Source organism: Protopterus annectens, chromosome 5.part1, assembly GCF_019279795.1.
Source record: "Protopterus annectens isolate FY-2018-M chromosome 5.part1, PAN1.0, whole genome shotgun sequence".
In the NCBI taxonomy this organism is placed as follows: Eukaryota; Metazoa; Chordata; order Ceratodontiformes; family Protopteridae; genus Protopterus; species Protopterus annectens.
The window spans coordinates 526,144,030-526,171,307 of record NC_056736.1 but is presented as its reverse complement, the minus strand read 5'-3'; the positions used below and the strand labels follow the sequence as shown (position 1 = coordinate 526,171,307).

General features: G+C 38.3%; 1 protein-coding gene across 1 annotated transcript in view; it reads right to left on the bottom strand.

The window, feature by feature from the left end:
* Window positions 1-27,278, bottom strand: part of SIDT1 (SID1 transmembrane family member 1) — an 853,551-nt gene that overhangs the window by 462,876 nt on the left and 363,397 nt on the right. Inside the window, exons 13-14 of the mRNA XM_044073143.1 lie at window positions 12,733-12,806; window positions 375-441 (exon numbers count right to left, since the gene is read on the bottom strand). Coding sequence (XP_043929078.1) covers window positions 375-441; window positions 12,733-12,806 — 141 coding nt within the window. The remainder of the gene's footprint in view (window positions 1-374; window positions 442-12,732; window positions 12,807-27,278) is intronic.

Below are 27,278 nucleotides of genomic sequence, written 5' to 3'. Positions count from 1 at the left end.
ACCAACCTATCAACCTATAAAAGACTTTTAGTGAAGTATCTAATTATACTATTAGGTCACAAAGTTTTTAATTACTTCTGTCTCTTTTATTTATTGGAATAGTTATTCCCCCATTTCATGGCTCTGGATTAACATAATTTTGGAAGCATCTACACAAGACTTTAGTCCAGTCCTCACGGACAACTTTAAATACCTCACATCAACACATCCAGTCCATGTATTTTTAAGTTCTTTGGTTACATTTAGAATCAAGTTACAATTTTATCAATACGACAAGTATATTAACTTGAAACCATACCACAAATTGTGACTGATTGATATCCATCTTGTGTATCACAAATCCTTTTGAACATCAGTTAAAAGGAAATACTTACGGTTTGATAGGTGATAACAAGCTGCACTACTGGAAGTGCATAAAACACAGAGATGGTTGCAATGTTCCTGGATAAGATAAAGAATGTATATTTAGTATCATAAGCAATGATAAAAATAAGGTGCCTAAACATAATATAAAGAGCAAATATGTATAAGCATACTTACTGTAACAGTAGATCTTCAAGGTGGAATCATTACTAACAGTACATCTCTAAAGCAGATACATTTGTTTGCTGTAAACAGCCAACCAGAGCTTCCAAAAGCAGGTCTTTCTTCCTTAAGTGTCTGTAACATTTTGGATCTCAGGCTACGATGTGTTCATGCAGTGTGTGCATGGCTCGGTTCATAGGTTCATAGGTTCATAGGTTCATACTAGGCTATCTGCCCGAGGGCATTTACAAGCCTAGCCCATAGTTTTGTGGCTTACGCCACCCCTTTAGTATGGGGAACTATACCCATTATTTTGCTGTGCCTCTGTCGAGCAGTGACACTGAGGTAATCCCTGGGGTATATCTGCGATCTCCCATCCATTGGTCAAGATTTCTCTTGAACAAGGCCAGCGAGGTATCATTGAAAAACTCATCAGCTTAAATGTTAACCCATACATCACAAGATTCTCTATATTTCTGCAAAGTGGAGGGGGATCTACTGCTCATGCAGCCATCTCCAAAGCAATGTACCCTTTAAATGAACTAGCTGCATCTGTAGAAAGGTGTAGTTAAAGTATGTTTTAAATGCTTGCAGAGTTGTTATGGATTAGCTTGATGATCAGCCTTCCACTGGAAGTATATAGCTGAAGGACACCCCGGCATTACAAGGGTAGGTCCAAAACCATAGCTTGCCACTCAGGACATTATTGTGTTGTACTAGTTGTCCTGTGAAATTCTAGCTGTGGATGTACTGAACTTCTGGAATCTTTTTAAAATCATTCATGTTGTGAGGCAACTGAAGTGCAATGGGGTTGGTGTTCCTCCTACTTAGGGTTTACATAACCTACTAGAATGGATCTCTACCTTACAATCTGATATGCCAAATAAAGGATTGACATTCTTGGCTTTTTCCTGAGTAAAGTTGGAATTCTATTTGTTTAAATAAAGTTGGTTATTTTTTAATGAAGATATACAAATCTGAATGTAATCCATCATTATGACCTACAGCATAAGCTTGAGCATTGAAAACTGAAATATCTACTATTTTTGTAGAACACAAACTTAAACTTATTGTGAGAATCATTCCATTGTTTGTTTTTCATTACCAAGTTAAATGTTTTCTTCTTGGAGGAAAAAATTTAGTAACTTATGATGTAAACAGTTTATACATGGTTATTCCTGATGGCTTTGTGACTCCAAGGGTTGAAGAGTATCTAGATGCTTTTTTTATTGGAAGGATTGATTAACTTGATTGATGGCTGCTTCAGGATTATTTTATTCAATAATTATTTTATCTTTAAAGATTAGTTTTTAAGCAGTTAACTGAGATATCCAAAAATCTTGACCAAGGAATGTACTAGAGAAATGCTGGAGTGAAGAAACACTAGCTTTACAGCATCAGTTCTGGTGAAGATGTCTTTTATCTATGGTATTTCTTATAACACCAATAATAGAGATTTAGGTTTCATCCTTACATACAGTCTTGATACACCAGTAATTCATTATATCATAACAAATAATTGGAAAATTCTTGTTGTTAATCAAGAAATAAAAAAAATTTAGAAGACAGATTAGCATTTATCAACAGGAATAATTTTAATATAAAAAAAATATTGACAGCAACTGTAGATCTGTAAGAAGTCCTGAAAAATGATATTGTTACATATGCTTTCAACAACTGGAACCATTGTGAGTTTATTTCTAATCCATCCTTCATCACTCAGACACCATATGAAGCCCCAGGTTACTTTAATTGCAGACCTCAAGGCTTGGATGCTTGGTTTACATGGCATCTCACCATATGAGTGAAGCATTCTAACTAGGGCATGCAAACAGGTATTTATACAAGTTGCTGTATGAACACAACTATGCTATGAATATTAAAAATGAAAAAAAGTGCTGTATCCCAATTTCAATCTAAAATATTGTCTGTACTAGATGTTGTTGGCAATGGCATCAACCATAATGATACTGATGAAGAAATGGATTTTAAAGAATATTTTTTGGCAGATTTTCTTGAATTCTTCTGATATTTTGGGGTTGAACAAACATACTGATTTTAAAGTGGTCCTGAAAAATATATACTTCTTATGCATCTACAAATTCTTATTTATTACAAATTAAAATTACTATTTTAACTGTGTTTAAGGTCATATGATGTTTTATCACTTTTTAATATCACAATTTAAAGAGAAGATTTTACTTGTATCACCAGTCTGAAGAAATGTATTTTCAGAGATGAAAGTGTTTACTGCTGTTTTTTTAAGTATTTGGTTCCAATCTGCCTTCGTATATTTTTATTTTATTTATTCTTTCACATGGAAATTTATAATCTTTTTGTGTTAATATTAATATCTCATGAGAGGATTATCTTGCATTAGGAAAAAGGGTGCCATCTACAAGCTGAAATGATTTGCTAGCATGCATAGTGAAACAGTCAGCATGGAATGTACAGGGCTGGATTTATTCTGTTGTATATATATATATATATATATATATATATATATATATATATATATATATATATATATATATATATATATATATATATATATATACACACTCAGTTAACAAATCATATAAATAAATAAATAAATAAAAATGCAAAAATGTGTGTGATAGTATGATAATTGGAGTTGCATATGCAAATAGCTGGTGTTATTAAAATGAAATTAAAACAATGTAGGTAATGTGATGACATTCAGAAGTATAAATGCTTGTTTGATAAAGCAGTTATGAATATCAGTAACATTTTCATAATTAATATTACAAAAGTCAAGTGGCCTAAGGCACATAGCTCTAGGACTGTAACTTGCTATCTAATATGCATGGTTATGCAGTTTAATATTGCTGATTTGAAATAATATGCATAATTTGCATTTTATTAGGCAATATCACAAAAAATCATCATACTATCAAGTTATGTCATACATCATTAGAAATATCTTATAGGTTCATAGGTAGGTACTAGGCTATCGGCCCAAGAGCCTACGTAAGCCTAGCTAGCAAGGTTCCATGGCTTACACCACCCAAGAAAGTTATTTTCCTGTACCACTGTCGAGCAGAGACACAGAAGTGATCCCCGGGGTGTATTTCTTATTTCCCATCCACTCATCAAGATTTTTCTTGAAGAGTGCTAATGAAGAACTTTGCTTGACATAGATGGGTAGCTTGTTCCAGAGTATAGGAAGTCTCTGGGACAGGAATCTATCCCTCCAGCATGTCCTGTTTATAGTGGTGATAAGGTTTAGGTCCCTAGAGCGTGTAGCTCGGAGGGATTGGGATTTCTTCAGGGGTAGCATGTCCAACAGCTCTGGGTTTGAAATAGGTTCATAGGTTCATAGGTAGGTACTAGGCTATCGGCCCTGGGGCCTATACAAGCCCAGCCAAAATTGTACCCTGGCTTTTGCCACCCAAGAAAATTATTTTCCTGTGCCACTGTCGAGCAGAATCACAGAGGTGATCCCCAAGGTGAATTTCCTATTTCCCATCCAATCATCAAGATTTTTCTTGAAGAGTGCTAATGAGGAGCTTTGTCTGATATAGATAGCTAGTTTATTTCAGAGTATGGGAAGTCTCTGGGACAGGAATCTATCCCTCCGGCATGTTCTGTTTATTGTAGTGACAAGGTTTAGGTCCATAGAGCGTGTAGCTCGGAGGGATTGGGATTTCTTTAAGTGGAGCATGTCCAACAGCTCTGGATTTGACATAGCTTTGTATGTTAGGCAGAGATCACCTCTGAGTAGGCGATATGCAATGGAGTAAAGCTGGAGTTTTTTTGAGATGGTCTGCATAGGGCATCTGTTTGAGGCTGGTAATCCTCTTTGTGAGGTATTTCTGCAGCCTTTCCAGTTGTTGTAGATGTCTTGTGAGGTACATACCAAAAGGGGCGTTGTACTCTATAATGGGTCTAATGAGTGATGAGTAGAGGGGAACAATGACCTCTTTTTTTCTGGATGAGAAAACTTTTGTGATGAGGTGTGCCACATAGAAGGATTTCCTGACTACTGTGGTGATGTGATTATCAAAGGAGAGACTACTGTCCACCTGTGTCCCAAGGTCTCTTATCACACTTTCGGTGTTAAGTATACTACTGCCTATGTTGTAGTTCATGGGTACAGAGTTTTTACCAAAGGGGATGACAATGCACTTTTTTTATTGAGCTTGAGGCCATGGCTTTGACACCAGGCAACTGTCTCAGTGAGGCCCTTTTGTAGGATGTCCACATCGTTAGGAGTTTCGATTATGGCTCCTAGTTTGCAGTCATCTGCGAACTTCATTAGCCAAAGACCTTCTGTGTTAGCCTGTACTTCAGAAAAGTAGATACCAAACAGGAGAAGACCCAGGACTGAACCCTGTGGTACTCCACTTGTCACTGGTCTGAAGTCAGATTTGGAGTCTGCTACTTTCACAGTGTGGATTCTGTCAGTTTGCCAGTTGGCAGCCCATCTTGTGACATAAGGATTTATACCTAGTTTAGTGAGTTTATCTATAATTCCAGAGTGGGAGATGGTGTCGAAAGCCTTGGCAAGATCTAGATAGGCTGTGTGAACCACCTTACCCTTGTCAACGGCTTTGGTGACTGCTTCAAAGAAGTCTATCAGGTTTAGGAGACATGATCTGCCTTTTAGAAACCCGAACTGGGTGGGGTCCAGAGTTTTGAGATTACCAGTGTCTTTGTTTATAAGTTCCATGATAATACGTTCCATGGCCTTGCAGACCAGGCTCATCAGGCTAATGGGGCAGTAGTTCCCGGGGTCCGTGGTGACTCCCCCCTTATGGAGTGGGATAACTGTCGCTGTGCGCCATTCAGCAGGCACAAAGCCTGAGGTGAGGCTATGATTGAACGTGGTACTTAGGCTGGGTGCCAGTGCGTTCTGTAGTTCATGTAGAATGCAGCCTGGGATGTTGTCTGGTCCCATGGATGCTGTATTCTTGGCTTTGGAGAGTGTGTTTTTTACCTGTGCAGCCATGATTACAGGAACTTTGCATTCTTCCGGTATAGAGATGGGCTCTTTAGCGGGTGAGAGCGGGGTAAAGTTAGCACTGAACCTATCTGCCAGGATGTTGCAATATCAGTTGGGTCTGTATATTTAGTGCCATTGTGCTGAACTCAGAGCAGATTTGAGTGTTGCCATTGAGATTATTGACATAGCTATAGAATGCATTGTGGTTGTCTTTAGAATCAGTGGCAATTTTGTTTTCGTAACTAGCTTTGGAGGATTTTATCAGGGATCTCAGCTTCTTACTGAGGCTGACCAGGGAGCTCCTCCACTCGTGAGAATTTACTCTCTTTTGCAACAGTTTCTTCCTTCTGTTGTACAGTTTGTTTATGGTAGGGGACCACCAGATTGGCTTCCTTTTTTTGGAGGATAGCATCTTGGTTCTGTTTGGGATAGCATGATGCATGCACTCATGTAAGTGCTTATAAAGTGCAATTGTGTAGGATTCAGTAGTTGTAACTGTATTGTCCATCTGCATGGGTGTCATGAAGTTCACCACTTCTTTCTTAAGAAGCATGAAGTTGGATTTGGAGAAATTTTTTACCATGGTTTCCTTAATGGGGGGTGGGGGCAGGATGTGGATATCTAGGGTAATTAGCTTATGGTCAGATCGGACCAATGAGGCATTGACTTTAGGTGTGGAACACCGGTCACTCATGTTAGTAATGACTAGATCTAGGATATTGTTGCCCCTGGTGGGGGTGTGGATAAGTTGATCCAGGGCATTGGAGTTTATGAATTCCAGAAAACGTTGAGTGAAGGAGTTGGTACATGAGTAGTTTTCCAGTTAATGGTGGGGTAGTTGAAATCACCCATTATTAGGGTGTTTGGTTGAACTCTAATATTTTCCAGTACATCAGAAATCACCCATTATTAGGGTGTTTGGTTGAACCCTAATATTTTCCAGTAGATCAAGAAAAGAAGAGTGGGAATCCTGGGGCATGGTGGGTGATCTGTAGCAAGCTACAATTTGGATTGCAGTTTTGCCCAGAGTTAGTTGCACTTGGATAACCTCAGCTGCATTATGCTGAGCAACTAGCCTGGAGGTGTGGATATCCTTAATGAATATGGACACACCTCCACCTTTGGTGTTCCAGTCCAGGTTACATGGCCAAAAAGTGTGGTATGAGTTATAGCCTGGTAGTGCAGGGGTGCTCTCTGGAGCCTTGAACCAGGTCTCAGTCACTGCACAGATATCGATGTTCTCCATTTTAAGGAGTGCCTCGAGTTAGTGCATTTTGAGATTTAGACTTCTAGCATTGAGTAGCATCACCCTCAGTTTTTGCTTGACTGTTCCTGTTACAGTGGTGAATTTGTCATTTGAACCTTGCCTAAAAAAGGCACTATAGGGTCGGCAAGAACCTTAGCCAGTATCCGGAATCCCAGGGATGACAGGTGCAGGCCATCTCTGGCAAAGCATCGTGGTCTGTCGACCATGTCATCCCAGGCAGACAGATACTGGATCCCTTTAGAATGGCACCAGAAGCTTAGCCAACTGTTGAAGTCAATCATTTTGTCCTTGTACTGCGGCATCATTCTGGGTGATGGCAGGATGCTACTCAGGTCTAGGGTCATACCTGCCTGGGCTAAATGATCGGAGAGCTCTTCCTTCTCTCTTTTCATGTAGTCCAGGGAGGTACGTCTCAGGTTGTTCACACCAACATGGACAATGACAGAATCATATCTGTACTTGTTGTGGAGTGACCTGAGTGCGTGGGTTATGTGACGGATCCTGGCACCCGACAGGCAGCTGACAGTAACCTTTTCCTTGTTTAGCCTGGTGAGTGGGACATCAGTGTGCCTGACTACAGAGTCACCTATGACTAGTGTGTTGGGTAGGTTGTTATGCCTTATTGGCTGTGGTTGAGTGGCACACTGAGTCTGCGAGCTATGTGTCATTTGGGTTATGTTGGGGGATGGAGGTTGCTTGCGTTTCTGCTTTGGAGGTCTCTGTTACTTAGACAAATTTTTATTTAGAGCCTCCGTGAATGTTTTTGTGCTACTATGTGTGGACTTTAGTGGTGTAGATTTAGTGAGACTATGTGATGAGTGTGGTGTGGTGTAAGTGTTTTCCTTCTCCTTTTGACTGTCAAGTTCAGTCTTGATCGGAGAGAACTTTATCTCCAGTTTGGTTAGATAAGTGCATCTCTCACAGGTTGTAGTGTTGGGTGGTAGGAGGAGAGGGTTGTCTGTGTACATAAGGCAATTTCTACATTGCTCCAAGATGCCCAGATTTATCAGATAGACAGGAGAGAACACCGGGAGCTGACCCTTGGACATGCCTGAATAAAAAACTATTTTCCTCTAGATAAGAGAGGAAAGTGAGTACAAGAGCTGTTTTTCTCTAAGCAAGTGAGGAAAGTAAGTACCAAAACTGTTTTCCTCTAGGAAGGTTGCGTGCTGTAGTAATTAGTAGGTTATTTAGTGCTTACAAGTTCTGAACAAGTGCTGATCACGAATAAGCAAATTCAAGTGCTAAAGCTAAGAATCTGTATCTGGACTAAACTGGTTATAGGAAAGGGGGGAAACAAATGCAAATGTGGGCTTTTAAATCAGAAAGTTGAGAGAGATGGAAAAACTGCCCAAACAGCCAGTAACTACAATTTCTGGGCCAGAGCCACTCATTATGTGGTAGCTAGGTTACCTAGTGCTTACCACTCCCACTGATAAGCTAGAAGGCTTCCCTCCAACACAGAAAGCTTGTGGGGGCTCAGAAGCTTACATACAGTCCTGGATACAGCAAATCTGAATCTGGACTAGTTACTGGAAAGTTTTTTTTTGTTATTTTTTGTTTTGTTTTTTTTTTTTTTGTTTTTTTATATATGTATACAGAAAAGTAGCTAAAACAGCAGTAAAACAATTCAAATGCAGTGCAAGCTAGCACACTTGAGTATGTAGCAATGTTAAACCAAACAGTTAAAAAAATGCAATTAAATTAAAAATGACTAAAACAAGTGCAGAAGGAGTCTATTAGGTAGAATGAGGTAAAGAGATGGGACTGGGGGGAGTGTCCCAGATCAAATCTACAGTGGGGGCAGGCAACTGCAAAAGCCTCCAAATTTAAACAACAGAACAGGAATAGGGAGGGTGGGTATGGTAAAACCAACATCTTCAGCAGAGATCTGAAAAACTATACAGTGAAGCAAAAATAACAGTGCACAACTCTGAAGTCAGCCAGCAATGATATAAAATTAGTCAAGCAACAATTACCAGTACACAACTCTGAAATGCCAGAAAAATATACCCAGCTCTGTATATCTCCAGATAGTTTGAAGAGCACTCTGTCAGGACACAGGAAGGCTCCAGCAATGATATGCAGGCTGTTACTACGAGGGTCTAATTTTATGCAAGTAATCCTTGAGATAGTCAGATAACACACAGGATGTGCTTTATATGTTAGGCAGAGATCACCTCGGAGCAGGTGATATGCTAATACCTTGGATCTATATCACAAGCTAAAAGAAATACAACCTTTTGTTTGACAATAATAATAATAATGATAATAATTTTTGGCAAATAAAATGCAAATTTTCTTATATGAATTTGTAATATAAATTCAGTGTCACAAGGCAAATGTTTGATGCTTAGACTAGCATGTAAGCCAACATCTAATGAACATTAGTAGTTCACATTTTTTTCATAATTTGCACTGTGGAAGTTATTCCAAATCATATGAGGTGTGTTCTGAATAGATGAATTGGGAAAAAAACACCCAGGAAGCAAGTAGTCTCCTGGTTTAAAAGACTTTAGAAAAGGATATTAGTTATCCTTCTAGGAGTAGATGAGTTAAACTATTTACAGTATTCACAAGCTTGAGATTGTAATCATTCCCAAAACATTTGAATAAAATCTTTAAGTGGTGTTTGCCCACCACAATGACACATGCTGATGGGCTATGACATAGCAAAAGCTCATCAAGTAAGACAGTTAAAAAGATAATTAAATTTAAACTAGAAACAAACTCATATTTAGCCAGTGATACAAACAATAGTGCTTGCTGTACAATAAAAATGCCTTCAGATGAATAGATAGTGTGTATCTCTCAAAGTGATGATAAGAACAGGGGAAAATGTGCAGTAACTCAACATATAAGGAGGAATCACAGATATACCTTTATCAGTGTACACCAGCACAAAGATTTCCTGGTCTGCAGAGGGGAGGAAAGGAAGTGCAGGCTTTGCAATTTTGAAGCAGCAGGAGAATTAAGCTAGAGTAGGATGACCTGGTGTCATGATTTACTGTTACAATGACAGTTCTTAAAGAAGATAATGGAGAATGAAACAGAAGTAAATGGAAAGAAGGAACCAGGCAGTTTTAAAAATATCTACTTTAGAAATTATTCTTATCAGCTTGGTATGGTGAAGATGGACTCTGGTCAGCTTTACGGTGTTTTTACAGACAACACTGGGGATCCTTCCTGCAATGCTATAATGATATTTTCATCTAGTCTGTCTGTCTGGTGGGTCTATATTACGATATTGAAGCCTTAGGTAATCGAAGGAGTGCGTGCTCTAAAATCATTCAATGCATGCTATGTCTTGGAAGGGCTGTGCACAGTAAGAGCTGATAAACTACACGAAGATGTCAAAAGCCAGATGTTCAGTACTGTATTGTTACAAGACCTTCCATAGCCAGACAGGGGTTTATATCACGAGAGTGAAACCTTAGGTGGTCGAATACTTAAAGGTTGCTCTCTAAATATCGAACTGTAAAAATCATGAATGGCTGTTTCCACATAGAGAAACAATGCCATTGGTCAAACTAAAAGAAAAAAAGTTGCAACAGAAATCAAGTGGAGCTGTGCCCTCCACACCCCCCTAACTAAATATACCAGCTCCAAAATTGCTCTATATTGTAAAAAGAGAAAAATCCATGTAACAGCCAAACGACTTGTTTCCCTGAGTGGAAACGGACATTCATGATTTTTACAGTTCGATATTTAGAGATCAACCTTTAGGTATTCGACCACCTAAGGTTTCAGTCTCATGATATAAATCCCTGTCTGGCTATAGAAGGTCTTGTAACAATATATAAAGAGTTAGTGAAAGGGGATTCCACTATAGAATGGCTATATAAGCCTCCATGTTCTTAATAATTTCATTATATGTAAATCTATATGGTCTGAATTGGCTTCTTGATAGGACTGCACTAAGACCTTGCAAAAAGGAGTCTCACCCTTTGAAGACAAAGAAAAAGGACTCCTAAATTTTATCATCCTTACCTGTGCCTTTGCAGCCATTGATATAAGTCTGCAACTCTGGAGTATAAGGGCAAATGTATTTTTGTCCTGTGACATGATAAAAACAGGTCTCTGTCACAATCCAGCTGAGTCTGAAGAAAAACTTTGCCTCTTTTCTCCATGATTCTATAATAAAAACATCAAAGATGTAAGAGTACCGGTGCTAGGCTTTATCATTGTGGGACCTTGTATTGTTTTTCTGCAGTAGACACATCAGTGATTATCCACTCCATTTCCAACATCTCATTGACTTCCAGTATTATACAAAGTGTAGTGGATGTAAGTATTGAAGCAATTGTTTGATTTATCTTAAAGTTTCAGCGGTGTTTTGTTTTTTTTTTGTACCTGAGAGGATGGTTAAGTCCCTATTTCTGGAAAATGCCTTTGATGTTCTACCCTCCACCCTCATCTCAATTTTTGAGGAAAAGTCTGCAGATAATTTAGTATTCATTTTGTGGTCCCTGGAGACATCATTGAATTTGGGCCCCTCTCTTTGAAACTCCTCTCCATTGCTAATGAAGAGTCTTGATGTAGTTCAGTAACCAGTTTGTGATCCTTGTCTTTAGAAGATGTAAGTCTGGAAGAACTTCATCTAAGGATTTGTTGTATGACTTACATTTCTTTGCCTATTGAATCTTCACCTTATAACTTCATCAGAACTATATTTCATTTTTTGTTGTTTTGTCAGCTCTTTCATCTTAAACAAAATAAACACGGAGTACGGTAGCACTTAAGAGCTACTTATTCAAAAGAAACAAATATTTTATTAATTTATGGAAAGAATACATAACCTTCTTTACTTTGATTGCCAGAAAATCTATCCAGTTTATTTAAAAATGTATCAACATTCCTAACTGTAGATAGTACAAGCCATTATATAGGAAGAAATGCCAGCATGAATAATAGCTATTGCCCTAAAATGGTGAGGTGAACAGTATAGAGCATAAGCCAACACTGGGTTTATATGGAAGCCTCACACCACCTGCATGACTGCTTTAGCAATCATGGGAGCCACACCATTCCCACAGGGAAAGGGACAGCTGCTAAAAATTCATTTGGGACAAAGAAAAACCAAAAGAAGGGACGTCCATTTGTAATGATTTACTGTTATGCAGACTCTTTTTGATAAATATGTTATTAGTGCCTATTTACACCTTAAACCTGTTCCAGGAAGGCAGTAGAATCACTAAATACTGTCAACTAACAGTAACTGTCAATATTGGAAAAAAAATTTACATATTTTAATTTCAAAACCTGTAATGACATAGGTCAAACCTCTAGCTTGCATACAGTCTTACAAAAGATGAGAAGCAGGTCCAGATATTCACCTTTTACCTCAGTGTTTCAATTCACACAACTTTAGCAGGCATGGAAATCCATATAACAGTATACAGTTGCATAGCTCAGTTTAGCAGATGAGTAAAGAGACATATTACTTGTAACCATAGAGGTATAACATAAAATCTATACTGAGAGTAGAAGTATAGAAGATAATATAGTACAGTTAAACTTGTCATCTCTAACCCTTTTGTGTGTTAGCCCTTCCAACATTTCTGTTATTTTAGCTTGGAAAAAATGTTCAAACATTTTATAAATAATGTTCATGAAGTTTACCTATCATTGAGTATTGCCCCAGGAAGAAAATAAAATAAAATATGCACATGAAGAGATACTACTAGAAATAAAGAATTCCATGATTTCACATTTAATATATTTCTTCACTGTTGATCTGAAAGTGATAAATACATAAAAGGTTCAGCAACATACAGTTCCAAATTTTAAATTGTTGCATTCATGGAGATATTTTGTGCTGTATATCTCAAAAATACTGCAGTTTTTATATAAAAAAAATAATAAAAACAATTTTGCGATGCTTCTGCAATTTAGGCAATATGAACAAAAGTTACATGGTTGAAATATTTTAATGCATGTTTTCTTCAGTTGCACCTCAGATAGGACTACATACCAGAAGTAGATATGGGACTTCTTGCTAACAGTTTTGTTATCCTTTCGTGACAAATCAGAAACATAGAGTAGTACCTGGAATACAACAAAGAGAAATAAAATAAGCAGACTGATCAAACAGTAAAAAAAATGGAAAATAGGCAGTAGTTTAATATAATTCCAGGAATTGAACTGATATATTCAGAATGATCAATGATCATCTAAAATATTTTATGCATGTGTTTACTTATTTACATTTGACAATTCAGTAAGTGAATTGGTCCAATGATACTTTTCAGCCAAGACCAGGCTTAATGGCATGCACATTTAAAATTAACAAGTTTTTAAGAGACGTTAAGTTATGAACTGATAATGAGCTAATTCCTTTAATCCAGGGTTTGTTCCTTCAGCATCCATGTGCTTAATATATGACTCTAAGCAAGTTACTTAACCAGACAATGCTCTCGGCCAGTTGGGAAACTAAAATTAATAATACCCACAAGGAGCGCAGAAGGTTGAAATAACTGCCTTCGCGTACAAGGGTTTTACTTACCACTTTCATCTAATACAGACTTCATCAGAAACATAAAACCAGTACAAAAGGTACCCGTTCTAATACAAAAATATTTATTTATTTATTTATTTGTATTTAGTGCAAGCGCAACTATGCTTAAACAATGCATTGTTCGAATCTTTAGTTTTAATCGAATACAGTTGTTCATTTATCCATTTTCTTAAAATTCTAGTGGCCATCCCTATGTTAAAAGCTAAATACCCAGAACATATACTGATGTAACCAACCTATATTATTAAAAGCTTTGAAGAAAGAAAATTATAGCAAGCAAGAAATTATTAATACGCTAGCATGTTCATTTCATATGTCAGTAGATAGTATTTATATATGTAAGGCTATTTCTGATAACTGGAATATTATAAATAGGAATGATTTATTTCAAGTATTAGGTATGCAGCTTTTGTTTATTTATAGAAAAATAGTTTTAACTTTTTATAACAATATACAGCTTTATTTATTTATAGATAACAAATAGTTTCACATTTTTATTACAAAGATGATACCGGAATAGGACCTTCACCTACTGATAAAAGGAAGGGAACTTATAAGTGCAGAGGGTGCATGGCCCATAGATTTATTTATGAAGGACCATTTATTTATTTAAAACGTGTAGATCAAATTATTGATGTGGATGGAAGGTTTATATGTAACACCAAAGGGGTTGTTTTTATTTTTTATTAGAACAGGTACCTGAAGACTTAAGGGGCGGAAATATAAAAATACGGTACAGAAGAGGGGAAACATAATGACAATCAAGGCTTAAAGTTTTTAAAAGACAGGAGACTTAAAGTGAATAGCCGATGATTTAAATGTTTGTGTTATTGTATTTTTAAGATTAATTAACTGTAAATTCATGTTTTAAGTGTTTTTTTTTACAATTAATTAGAATGAATATGTGCATAAAAAATTTGCATTTTGGACTGATTTTATGTTTCTGATGAAGTCTGTAGTGGACGAAAGCAGTAAATAAAACATTTGTACACTAAGTCAGTGATTTCAACCTCTTACTCTCCTGGTGGTTGTTATTATTTTGAGTTCTTGTTTTATCACAGTTCAGAATTTTCTTTTTGGAAGTTGCGGTTGGGAAACTAGGCTAGGCTGCTCAGTGGTCTCCTGGATCATATGCCTAGTAATTACTTGTGAATCTTTTAACATGTATTAATAGCAATAAACAATGCTATCAAAGAACAATATAACTGGATAACAGATAAGAAAGATTCTGGGGAGCTATATAAGGCAAGGTTAGATAAAAGTCATTTAGGAAAGACACAATGTGATTTTATATTTCATTTGCTTATACTGCAAATAGGAAAAGCACCAAGCAAATATTTGTAGGAGCCATAAGAGACACAGACATATGCACTTTTAGCAGACAAACTTTAAAGTCCTTGCCACCTTTTATAAGTACTTAATAGTGTCTACTTCCCAACTCAGGCAAGCTCATACATGACAACCCTACTATAACTTTATGTCTAATCATCCAATAATCAAGACTAGCCTTAAATGCAGACAAAGCAGTGCTTTGCTTGCCCTGTATCAGTAACTTATTCTATAGACTGAGAATACACTGAATAACGAATCTTTCTCTTCTGCGAGTCTTGTTTATTCCTTGGTGGTACTATGTGTGGATGTTTGTAAAGTCACTGGTATTTCAAAGAAACAGGAAGTCAAACAGGACTGGGTTTTTCGTAGCTCAAAAGGTAAGACACGGGTCACCATGGACCAGCTGGCAAGCTACTGAGTATAAGGAAAGTTATGCTAACCTAACACAATAGTTGAGAGATTTATGGAGATCCTAGTAACTTTTTGTTTAGCTGCCATGCACTGAGTAGCACCACCAGAATCCGATCTGAATTTGGGTTTGAGTTTGTTGTATAGGAATGACCTCTAGGGACACTCTTCCTAAAATAGGCACTATAGGGGTGCCAGTATGGGGAAGCCACAAAATGAGAGGTGCAAGCCATCCCTAGCAACACGGGAAACCTTATGTACCATATCATCCTATATTGGATCCCCTTAGAATGACACCAACTATTTAGTCAATTGTTAAAGACAATTATCTTTTCTTTGTGAAGGAAAGATACTATTCAAGACCAGTGTCTTCTCTTCCTCTAACGCATGCATAGCATGTTCCATCATATCTCTCTGCATGTCCCTCTGGGTGAAATGCCTCCGATCATTGATGTGGGCCACCACTAGATCATACTTATATTTGCCTGGTTTAAGGGACTTTCGGCCGTTGTGACATCATGGATCCCATCACTGGACAAACAGTTTAGATACCCTGTTCTTGCCCAGTCTGGGAAGTGCTGAGTCTGTATGCCTGCTATAGAGTCACCTATGACTAAGGCATTTCCCTGCTGACTTTTAGCCAATCTGTGTAGAATGACAGAATGTGGGAGTGGAAAAGGCGTAGGTTTTTTTGGGGTGCTGAAGGCTGATATCTTTTAGAATGTGTTCTGGGATGCTTTAGAAAAAATTTCTTTACAGCCTCAGCATAAGTCATGGAGGAGAAGTGCAGAAAAATTAGTGGTGTGTTGTGCCTGATGCGCTGTGGATGCATGATGCTTACAGATAGTAGGCTGATTTGAGAAGTTTGCCTCCATGTTTCTTAAATATTTTCATCTCTCACAGGTTGCACTATCACTTGATAGAAGCTGTTAACAATCAATAAGCATAAGGTAGCTGTTACACTGCCTTAAAATACTTATTGCAATTAGAGTGATCACAGATGAGGTGAGAGCAGACTGTTTAGACATATTGCCAGACAGTGTTGTCAACATAATGGGACCAAGCATTTATCAAAAGTGATTGTGTTATGGTTAGCATGGATATGTTCTTGCTAAGCAGATATGCTGTTCAGCCAAGATCACAATAGCAAGTGAATTTGTAAGTCTCTGCTAGATAGTCTCTTAGTATTTTTTTAGAATATTTCTAAAAGATCAGTTGTTTGTACATTTATTCTTTTATGAGCTTCAACCAAATTCAGTAATACAAAGTAGAAATGGAAGCTTTTCAGAGTTCAGAAAGTGAGCATCAACTGCATTGCTAACCACAAGGAAGATAAGGTGAAACTAGAATTTTGGGTTGCTATTTAATTTAAACTGCTGTGCTTTTTTCCCCTCAGTTCTTTGTCCAAGAATATAAGTTAAAAGGACAAACACTGCATGGTACAGATTCTTTTTTTCCTTCCCCTGAAGCTACTATCAATTGCTTCCAGCTTCCCTCTTCATTCAATGGATCAACCAGACCCACATTAGCCTATCTTGGGCACAACCTGACTCAAGTCCTGGGATAGTGAGCAAATCAAATGCTCTGGTACATCATGATGCTACTTGCTGGGGAGTGTGCCCAACCTCATGGCAGCCATGGCAGCTCCACGATTGTTACCCTTGGGAGGGTACATGCATGCTTGTTGATTATATGTCCAGCCTCCCATTTGAAAGACTCACCTCTCATGCAGCATGGAGCTGACCAGGCCTGCATGCTGCCTATTGCAAGGAGCCTTTACAGTGTCTCTCTCCTTCTAGAATGGGCAAGCTGACATCAGCCGCTCACTTCCCTCCTCTCCCTGTGATGCCTCACACAACCATGCACCTGTGTCACTAATTAAACACAGATCATCTGGGGCACAGTAAGGGTTTTTTCCCTCTTTGCCACAGGGCCAGTGCATGGTACGGACTTTTAAACCTGATGGACAGGAACCGTAACCCTGTTACAAAATTACAATTATAATGAAACAAAATTTACAAGTTTGAGAAATTAGGGAATGGCCTGTGTTATAAAGAGTCAGGGGGCTGTAGCGCAAACAGATCTGCAACCAGAAGAATGAAATTAATAAAGACAGCAAATGTGTTAACCACTCATTTTCTACTATCAATCTGCCCTCTTTTTCATTTATCTCGACGTCCCATACACTATTCTCCTCAATAAAAAGTAATACCAGTTTCCTAGACTGGCATTTGGTTGCAGTTTTACATTACAATATCCCACCATACAACATCATGCCAGTTTGCCTCACATGGGATGTTCATACCAGTTCTTGTAATTAGCCTCTCCTATACTTGACGAGTGCAAACAACATGAGGAACTAACTCATTGACACAACTCATTGAAGCTGGATTCCCTAATTCTTGTTTGTCAGTGCAGTTTTTAAGTGTGCAGCAGATGGGATTCCCTGATTCTGTGAAATTTCTCTCATTTTCATATCTGTGCAACCATGTAATTGGTATACATAAGTTAGGGTATGTGTGGGACTAGCGTCATGGGGGAGAGGTGCAGGAAGGCTTGAGACCTACCTGTAAGAAAATGCTCAAAGTTAATTTTTTTCTTTGGATTAATTTCCCAACCAGGTGTGTTCACTAAGTTGGTATCTTGCTGAGATGCAAATCAACGAGTTATAGTGGAAACCTTGTAATCATCTACTCTACCAATCTATTCTAGCAAAAAACACTTGAGAGACCCATGATGTAACATGAAAAAAAGTCAAAAATAGCAAGCTCTCAAAAGGCGCATATCACTCTAACCCAGAACATGGTATGGCATGCACATCTATATACTTTGCAACTTTTATAAAAATACTGCATGCTATGTGACTGCTTTGTTGAGTACAATCTCCCTCATGCAGACCACAGCCTGAGTTTACCACACTTTCACTGAAGAAATGACTTCACACATTACTCTTGAATCGCTTGCATTGAGCTTCTTAACATTCACACAGCAAGAGGCACTGACCTGGCATTCACAATGTGAGGTCTAGAGGTGCGTATCACAGTCTAACTTCTGTAACATTTTCATTACCTGAACTCAGTTAGGTCACCTAGTACCTGATTCTGCATTCTAACAAAACTTAGGAATGTATAGCCACGGAGTTTGAGCAATGAAAGTAGATCTTGTTTTGAAATGTATAATGCGGTTTTAGGACCCTCATTCCTGTTTTCATTTACAAAATATATTTTTTTCCTTTTAATAGACATGCATGCACCTTATCAAGTGAAAAAAAGAACGGTAGAGCAGTACATGATAACCCTAGTGTAAATATTTATAGCTTCATAGGTTCATAGGTAGGTATCTTCTTTCTGTCTGCCCAAAGGCATTTATAAGCCTAGCCAGAATGTGTTGGCTTTCGCTGCCCCCTTAGATTAGTTCCCTGTGCCTCTGTCCAGCAGAGCCACTGAAGTGATCCCCGGGGTAAACTTTCTGTTTCCCATCCACTGGTCAAGGTTTCTCTTGAAGAGTGTTAGCGAGGAGCTCTGTCTAATGTAGATTGGAATCTTGTTCCAAAACATGCGAAGTGTCTGGGACAGGAATCTATCCCCCCAGCATGTCCTATCTATCATTGTGGTGAGGTTTAGATCCCTAGAACATGTGGCTCGAGGGGATATGGTTTTGTTTAGGTGGAGCATGTCCATCAATTTTGGGTTGGACATGGCCTTGTATGTCAGGCAGAGATCACCTCTGAGTAGGTGGTATGCAACTCAGTACAGCTGGAGTTCCTTCAGTCGAGCTGCATACGGCATCTATTTGAGGCCAGTGATCCTCTTGGTGAGGTACTTCTGTGGTCTTTCCAGTTGTTGCAGGTGTCTTGTAAGGTACATCCCAAATGGGGCGTTGTACTCTATGATGGGTCTGATGAGTGATGAGTAGAGGGGCACAATGATCTCTTTTGATCTGCATGTGAACCCTTTTGTGATTAGGTGGGCCACATAGAAGGATTTTCTAATCACTTTGGGAATGTGATTATCAAAGGAGAGATTACTATCTATTTGGGTCCCCAGATTCCTTATTACGTCTTCTGTATTTAGGGGACTACCACCTATGTGGTAGTTTGTGGGTACTTTATTTTTTCCAAAGGGGATGACTATGCACTTTTTGGCATTTAGCTTGAGGCCATGATTTTGACACCAGGTATCCGTCTCAGTCAGACCCTTTTGGAGGATGTCTCTGTCAGCCAGAGAGTCAATTATAGCTCCTAGTTTGCAGTCGTCTGCAAACATGGTCAGCCATAGTCCTCCTGTGCTTGCCTGTACCTCTGAGAAGTATATGCCAAACAGGAGGGGTCCTAGGACTGAGCCCTGGGGAATGCCACTTGTAACTGGTTTAGAGTCGGACCTAGCTCCCACAACTCTCACCATGTGGGTTCTGTCCGTAAACCAGTTGGCAACCCATCTTGTGACAGCCTGTGTCCTCATCTAGTCATCATGACTAGCCTTAAATGTAGATATAGAAAGGACTATCAGTACTCAATGACCATCTTAATGTTTTTATGTAAGAAATGTAATAATTCCTGCTGAACGTCTGTGCATTCCTAAGCATGATGATGGTTTTCTGGTTTGCCAGGGGTCTAAGCATGCTTTAGCTTAACTGCATGTGATGTACAGAGAGGGACATGAGTAAGTAATGTTGTTAAAGGTCAGTCATAGGTTAAATCAGACTCAGCACTGTAAGTCATGTTAGAAACATTCTGCATCTCATCTGAGTCAGCATGCTGATTTTGGCAAGCCCACTGATCCCTTGCATGGTCGACTACATTTTAGAATTTGCACTTAAGAAAGACATTCTCTTAATCTCATGCAGCTCATCCCACAAACAGCCATAAAATGTATGCATTCACTTCCTGAATGCCTTTATATTATAACAAAGCTAAACAGTGGGATGGGGAGCAAACTCTTACTAAGTTATTGCCATTTTATTTAATTTTCTGCAAAGATCAACAAAACAAGTTATTGCAATTTAGAGCAGCTTTCTTTTCTTTTTTTCTATTTTGTTTGACTTACAGGACTGACACTGAGAAATACAACTGTGCTATCGCAGTGCAGCCTATGTAGACATTTCAGCAGTGTCTGAAATTCTGGGATAGGAAGGATGCTGTTTGTGTTGAGTCTAGGCTTAGTAGCTTCTGATATAAACTGACTGAGATTCAGCCCGTCGTAAAAGAGTATGCTGAGTGTGCTTCTGTTCTTACATGTTCCACTAAAATGTGTGCCTGAGAACAGCAATCTTAATTTTGCCATTGTATTCAGTTTTAAGACAGTAATTGCTATTCCAAGTATATGAAACCATGATTGTTTTTGTATGGTTGAAGGTGCAGGTGAGAGTAGCAGAAAGGAAGGGACTTGCAAAAAATTTGCACTGCTGTAACAAACGAAATGCCAGGACTAAAATGAGCATAAAAAGGAGCTACACTGATATCTTGGCACTGTGATCAACACCCTAGCAGGTACCAGCTCAATCACTAGAGGTGATCCAAGACTACATTCAACCTTCAGATCCATTGTAAGTGCCAGAGGACACAGTTGCCAAACACTATCACAATTAGAGCTCAAAGAATTGCATCCTTTTAGAAAACATCTTTAATCTGTCTCATTTCTAAAATATCAATGCAGAAACCCTTGCATTTACATGATCTGAATCAAGTTATATCAGAAGTTATTAAGCCTAACTCAGGATCTTCAAATGACACAGTGCTGAATGACAATTATAAACATTCCCAATAAACATATCAGGTCTACCAAATTAACTAAGTGATCATTGTCCAGTATCCTCAGAATGGATGTCTAAATCTTTTCCCTACATTTAATTAAGACTAAACGGAATGAAGTTTTAAACAGACAGTGTAAACTAGTCAAAGTTTCAACCCACTGAAATGAACATTAATAAACAGCTTTTGTGGGAGGAAGCTTCCTCCTGCACTCCCATGTTGGGGCTTTGCCCTCCCTATACCTCCCTTACTTGTATGGTCAGTAACTCCATCATCATGCAACTGTGGCACAAGCAGTAAAACCTAACAACACTAACTCATACAAAGATAGAAACTGCACTGGCAGTGACTTCAAATGGAAAATACAATCTAGCAGTTCAAAACCTTGAAATACAAAATGATGAGTTTAAACTCATTCACTGAACTCTGGAGGAAGTGCAAGGATGCTTGTTCTGAAGATCCAAGCACAAACCTGTGGTTTCTAGAAGGCCTATACCACAATCAAAGGAAACTGAACTCGTGGTGGGGTTAAAGTCATTGCACTAGTAACATTTTTTTAATGAAAAAGACGCAGGAGAATGCTTTAGAGGTACTCTTGTCCATTTTACAAAAGTACAGGATACTTTATTTCCTCAGACATTCAGAAGATTAAGCTGAAACAAATGCTCTTGGATCACTTCTCCTCTAAAGGCCTAACTTTAGGAAGGGATCAAAGCATAAATAAAATGGAAGGAAATGCATGACTCTACTGAATATCGATTAAAACAGCAAATGTTACCTTCAAGAGGCATAAACAAGAGCTCTGTGCACGCCACTCAGAATTACATTGCAAAGAACTTAAGCACTTTTTGAGGAAATTCAAAGTAATATTAACAGTTCACATAACACACAAGTAATTAATACCCCTTCATCTTATTCTTCTCTTATTAACTTTATAAAAACACATGCTTCTGCAGTTAATCCCCTAGTCCAGACTACTAACATTCTTAAAAACATACTGCACAGTAATGCCCACAAAGATTTATTGTATTCCTCTTGATCAATGAGATTAAAAATGTGTCAGCCAAGAGCTAAAAGTCTATCAAATGTTATGCCAGAAAATGTTATGTTTCTGGCAAGACTCCACCACCCTGAACTACTTAAAATAGCAGCTTTGGTTATCGATAAACTCTTGGCATATATTATCATTTTTTTAAAAGGGTCTATATTAGAACACCGAACATTCAAAATGTCGAGTGTTCTAATATTGAACCCTATGAATTGAAAATGTAAAACATTGAACATTCAGAACAACAAATTTTTTCTTAGGAAAAAAATTTGCTGTTCCAAAACGCATACATACAACACAAGCACACCAAACAAACAGCAGTCCACACACATACACCTAAACTCTTACACCTAACCCTACACTAAACTATACATACACCACTAACTATCCACTTACCTTAACCCAAACCCTAATCCTAAGGTCCGTCACTATCACACAGTCACCCCACCTGCGCCCTAACCCTAACTCACCTACCCCACCCTAACCCTCATGTCCACACAATCGCACACTTACCTGAACCCGACCCATAACTTCCCACCACAGCGCTGAAAATACTGAAACAACAGAAACGGACTACCGAATTCTTTCCCTAGGAAAAAATTTGGTTTTCTGTTTCTTAAGTATTTTCAGTGTTCGCTGAAAACGGGTCGATATTAGAACACTCGAAATTTTGAACATTCGGTATTCTAATATAGACCCTTTTTAAAAGACACTTTGAAATGAAAGAACAGTTATAACTTAATAAACATTTTAGCACTTTCATCTCTAATATTAACAATGAGACTTTCATAGCAATATTAACATCCAACACATCCATATACAATTAAGACGTAACAAACACAATCATACTGAAATGCATCATTTACATTGGGTTGTACCAGCAGAATTAAAACATGCAAACATCATCCCACTGTCAAAGGTGAATAATCCTCAGAACCAACACGTCTTCTAGCCTATATAGAATGTGAAAGCTATGGAAAAGCTCTCAGGGTACTGTACATTCAACTGTTTGAACCAGCAGATTGATAAATATGGTCTGCTATCATATTCCCTCCATGGATTCAGAAGTGGGTCTGCAAAACTCTCAACCACCTACAATGTTAATAACACTAGCTATGAAATTATGGGAAAAGGAACTCTTACTGGATCTGTGGTTACTGACCTTAATAGTATATTCAACACAGTGGACCTCACTTTACTCTAAGCTGGACTCAGAAAATTATGGTGTTAGAACTGGAACTCGCAGCTGATTTCCAGCACACTGACTTTATAGAAGTTTTTAAGTGGTTCAAGATAATTTAGATATGTTGTGCACTGATGACCCTGCAGAGGATCGGTGTTCAAATGTAAACTCTTTATTACTTTTTCTAAATAGCTTATTACTTGATCATGCCGGGCTGCTGATTACACTTTATGGAAATGATTGTATCCTCGGTAAATGTGCTAAAAATACAGCATGTGCAAAAATAAATGCGGACAATTCTCATTCTTTATGGTACTGGCTTACAAGAAACAATCTGTTAGTACTGGAAAATCCTCTGGCTTACATGGTGCTGCCAAGAGACTAGAGCAGTCTGTTGGCCAGCAACTTTTTCACCCACTGAAGTACAGTACCACTCATGTTCAAACCTAGAGATATCTAGGTACTTGGCTAAATATCTACATTTTTATTTAAACTCCACAACAAACATACAGCTACTAAAGTTCTAACTTAACTAAAAATACGCTACTCAGCTATTTTACACCTGAGGCCAGGAGGGCAATTGGTACTGATAGGTTTTAGCATCACAAATGGAACTACTCATACAATTCTAACTCTTTCAAAACACCCTCAAAAATATATAGGTTTTCTTAATTTTCATAAGATACTGACCATTACTGCCTTTTAATCAAAGGCAAGGTGGCTTCCTATTGCAACACAGGCTACATTCAGATGTTCCAAAGTCATTTCCAAGCTAATAAACCTAGAACATTGTCTACCACTAGCTAACAACCTACATTTTCCTCCTTAGAACATTCTGTAAGAAGACATAACAAGGTGCACCATCAGACCATCCTTTAAACTGCCAGCTGTTAGGAGGACCTCCCATATGATAACGCCTTCCACCATAAATCATTTATCAGTTCATTGTAGGAAGGCACAAAAACTGAAATGATTTAAACCCAAATTGTTAATGCATCTGACTAAGGTATATCAATACAATGTTGGCAAAATGGGCAGGAAACTTCATCAAAGGGTACAAAACCATGTGGATGCAGTAAAGTTAATTAAAAAGCATTATACAAACATTCTACATTATGTACAAAATTTAAGAAATTTGTGTTTATGTTATAGGTTTATAGGCATTTACTAGGCTAATGATCACAAGGGCCTTTTTAAGTCTAGCCATGCATCCCAAATCTCTGACGAGTTCTGATACCTTTGATAAGTGTAAGCATGGGCCTGGGAGATGAACCATTTAAAGGTTTCCTGTTTGCATTAGAGACAAAGGTGCCAAACCAGGGATAAATTTACAGTTTCCCATCCAGTTGTCCAAGTTGCCCTTGAATTGGATTAGGGAGGAACTCTGCTTCACATGGATGGGGAGCTTGTTCCATAGATGGGATAGTCTCTGGGATACATACTTATCTCTCCAGCAGATCCAATTCATATCACAGGCAAGATTTAAGTCTTTAGAATGGGTAATTCTGATACTGTTTGTTTTGTGGATATGCAGGAGGTCCATCAGAGTGGGGTCTGACAATGCCCTGTATGTCAGGCATAGATCTCCCCTGAAAAGCCTGTAGGAGACAGAATACAGAGATAGGACCTCCAGGCGGTCTGCATAGGACATATTACTTATGCCTTGTATTCTTTCTTTTAGTGAGAAACCTCTGTGGACGTTCCAGTTGTTGGATATGCCTGGTTAGGTACATACCAAAGAGGACATTGTACTCAATGACAGGTATGATGAATGCCGAATACAGTGGAACAATGACTTCCTTGGACTTAGATGCAATACCTTTGTTTATAAGTTCCGCAAAATAGAATGATTTCCTTACCACTGTAGACATGTGATGATCAAAGGTTAGATTACTATCTGTGTGTGTCCCTAAGTCCCTGACTACTGGGTCAACTCTGAGGGGTGTGTTGTCAATATGATAGTTACCCTGGATGACTTCTCAAAGGATACTATTATGCATTTCTTGGCATTTAGTTTTAGTCTTGACTTTCAAAGTTAAGCTGATGTTATGTAAACATTTCTGTGATTGTATAGAGCTTTTCTCCCCAGGCCTCCACTGAAAATGAGTCATTGACCCAGTGGACTTTCCTGGTCAACAAATGTCAATAAATAAATAAATAAATAAATAATAAATAGTCCATGACTCTTACACCATTTGTTTGTATGTATCAGGCCCTCTTTGAGAACATTTGTGTTGGTGTGAGATTCAATAACAGCTCCTAATTTGCAATCGTCTGCAAATTTAGTCAGCCAGAGACCACTGACATTGGCCTTAACTTCTAAGAAGTAAATGCCAAAAAGGAGCAGTCCAAGGACTGATCCCTGAGGGACTCCACTTTTGACTGGCCTCTTTGTAGAGGCGGACTCTCCAGTTCTAACTTCTTGGGTCCTGCCTGTGAGCAAGCTGGCTATCCACTGGGTGACATATGGGTTTGTACATAACCTCTTGAGTTTGTCAACAATGCCCGAGTGGGGTATTGTGTCAAATGCCTTGGCAAGGTTAAGGTAGGCAGTGTGAACAATTTTGCCCTCATCCATTGCTTTGGTAACCTTCTCAAAGAAATCCACCAGGTTGCGTAGGCATGATCTGCCCTTTACAAAACCAAACTGGGTTGGGTTCAGTGTCTGGACGTTTACTATATCTCTATTGATCATCTCCATAAAGACATAGTAAACTTTCAGACACTGGACCCAACCCAGAGTGTACTTCTGAAAGAGGTGGGGATAATAAGTTACTGCTTGACAGAAGGAAACTTTTATGGCAACTTGAGCTGGCAATTAAAATTTTCCTACTCCTGCCTTGAAAGAATTTATTAGTATCAGGCTGATACGGAAAAATAGGAGACTGAAGCAGCAATATTTCCATTATATATTGTGAATATTCTCTGGTGTAGTGGTTAATACATCATTCTTACAAGCAAAAGGTTTGATGTCCAATTCCTTGTATTATTATAAACTTTATTTTACGTGACTTTTTCAGAGATATACTTTATTGTGTTAAGCTATAGGAATTTGAGTGCTTATGAGCTGCAATGTGTAGTGTAAACTGAAAATGTGATTGGCAACAAACTTTATTTAAACTCTGACATGTTTTAAATGTTTATTAATCTGATGAAGTCCACTGGTAGTTAAAGGACAAAAATCCTAACTAATAATCTTTTTTGGAGTTACCTGCTGCAGTGAACTGTATGGTTATTTTATAGTGAAGAATATGCAGTCAGTAGGACATCTTTGGAAATGTGGTTTTGGTTTAGAAACAACCATTGGCACACAACATATAGATGAAAACACATCAACTCACTCATTAAACATCATTAACAGCAAATCATGGATTATCGCATATAAAACCCAAATACTATGCCTGATACAATTGCAAAACAAGGAAGTATCCCTGTATACAACGAATAAACTATGCAGACATTCACAGCACCAAGACCCTCCATCATGAAGACAGTTATATAACATAACTGGCCCCAAATGATGTTGGATCGATTGGACAGAGAAAACAAGAAGAATGCTTCATGCTTATCAAATGATTTATAAAAATCATTGTATACCACGATTATATATTCCCCATTCTGAAGGAGGTATGGGCCTCCTTGAAACTGGTTACATGTATAGATCTGCAGTTGTAGGACTGCATAATATCTGCTGACCTGTGGATGAGGGAAAGGTGGTTCATACAGCCTACCTTGATCTGGCCAAGGCCTTTGATACCATTAAAAACTCACTAAGCTAGGCATCAACCCCTATATCACTAGGTGGGTTGGAAACTGGCTCACAGATAGAACCCACAGTGTGAAAGTAGCTGACTCCAACTCAGACTGCTGACCAGTCATGATTGGAGTCCCACAGGGTTCGGTCCTGGGTCCTCTCCTGTTTGGTATCTACTTTTCTGAAGTCCAGGCCAACATGAAGGGACTCTGGCTGACAAACTTCACAGACGATTCCAAGTTGGGAGCTATTATTAACTCCCCAAGTGATGTTGACATCCTGCTGAAAGACCTCACTGAGACCAACGATTGGTGTCAGAACCATGGCCTTAAGATCTGGTCTATATCAAAACCGCGAAACCTCACATACGCAAATACGGAAACGTCGACACATATTAAGCAAACCGCAAAAACACTGAACGCCCTGAACTACGAAATTCAAAATGTTGAATCAACATAGTTGGCCAATCCCACCGCCTGCTACGTACTACCTACCCAAACAAAATACATAATCCACATACGTACACTTA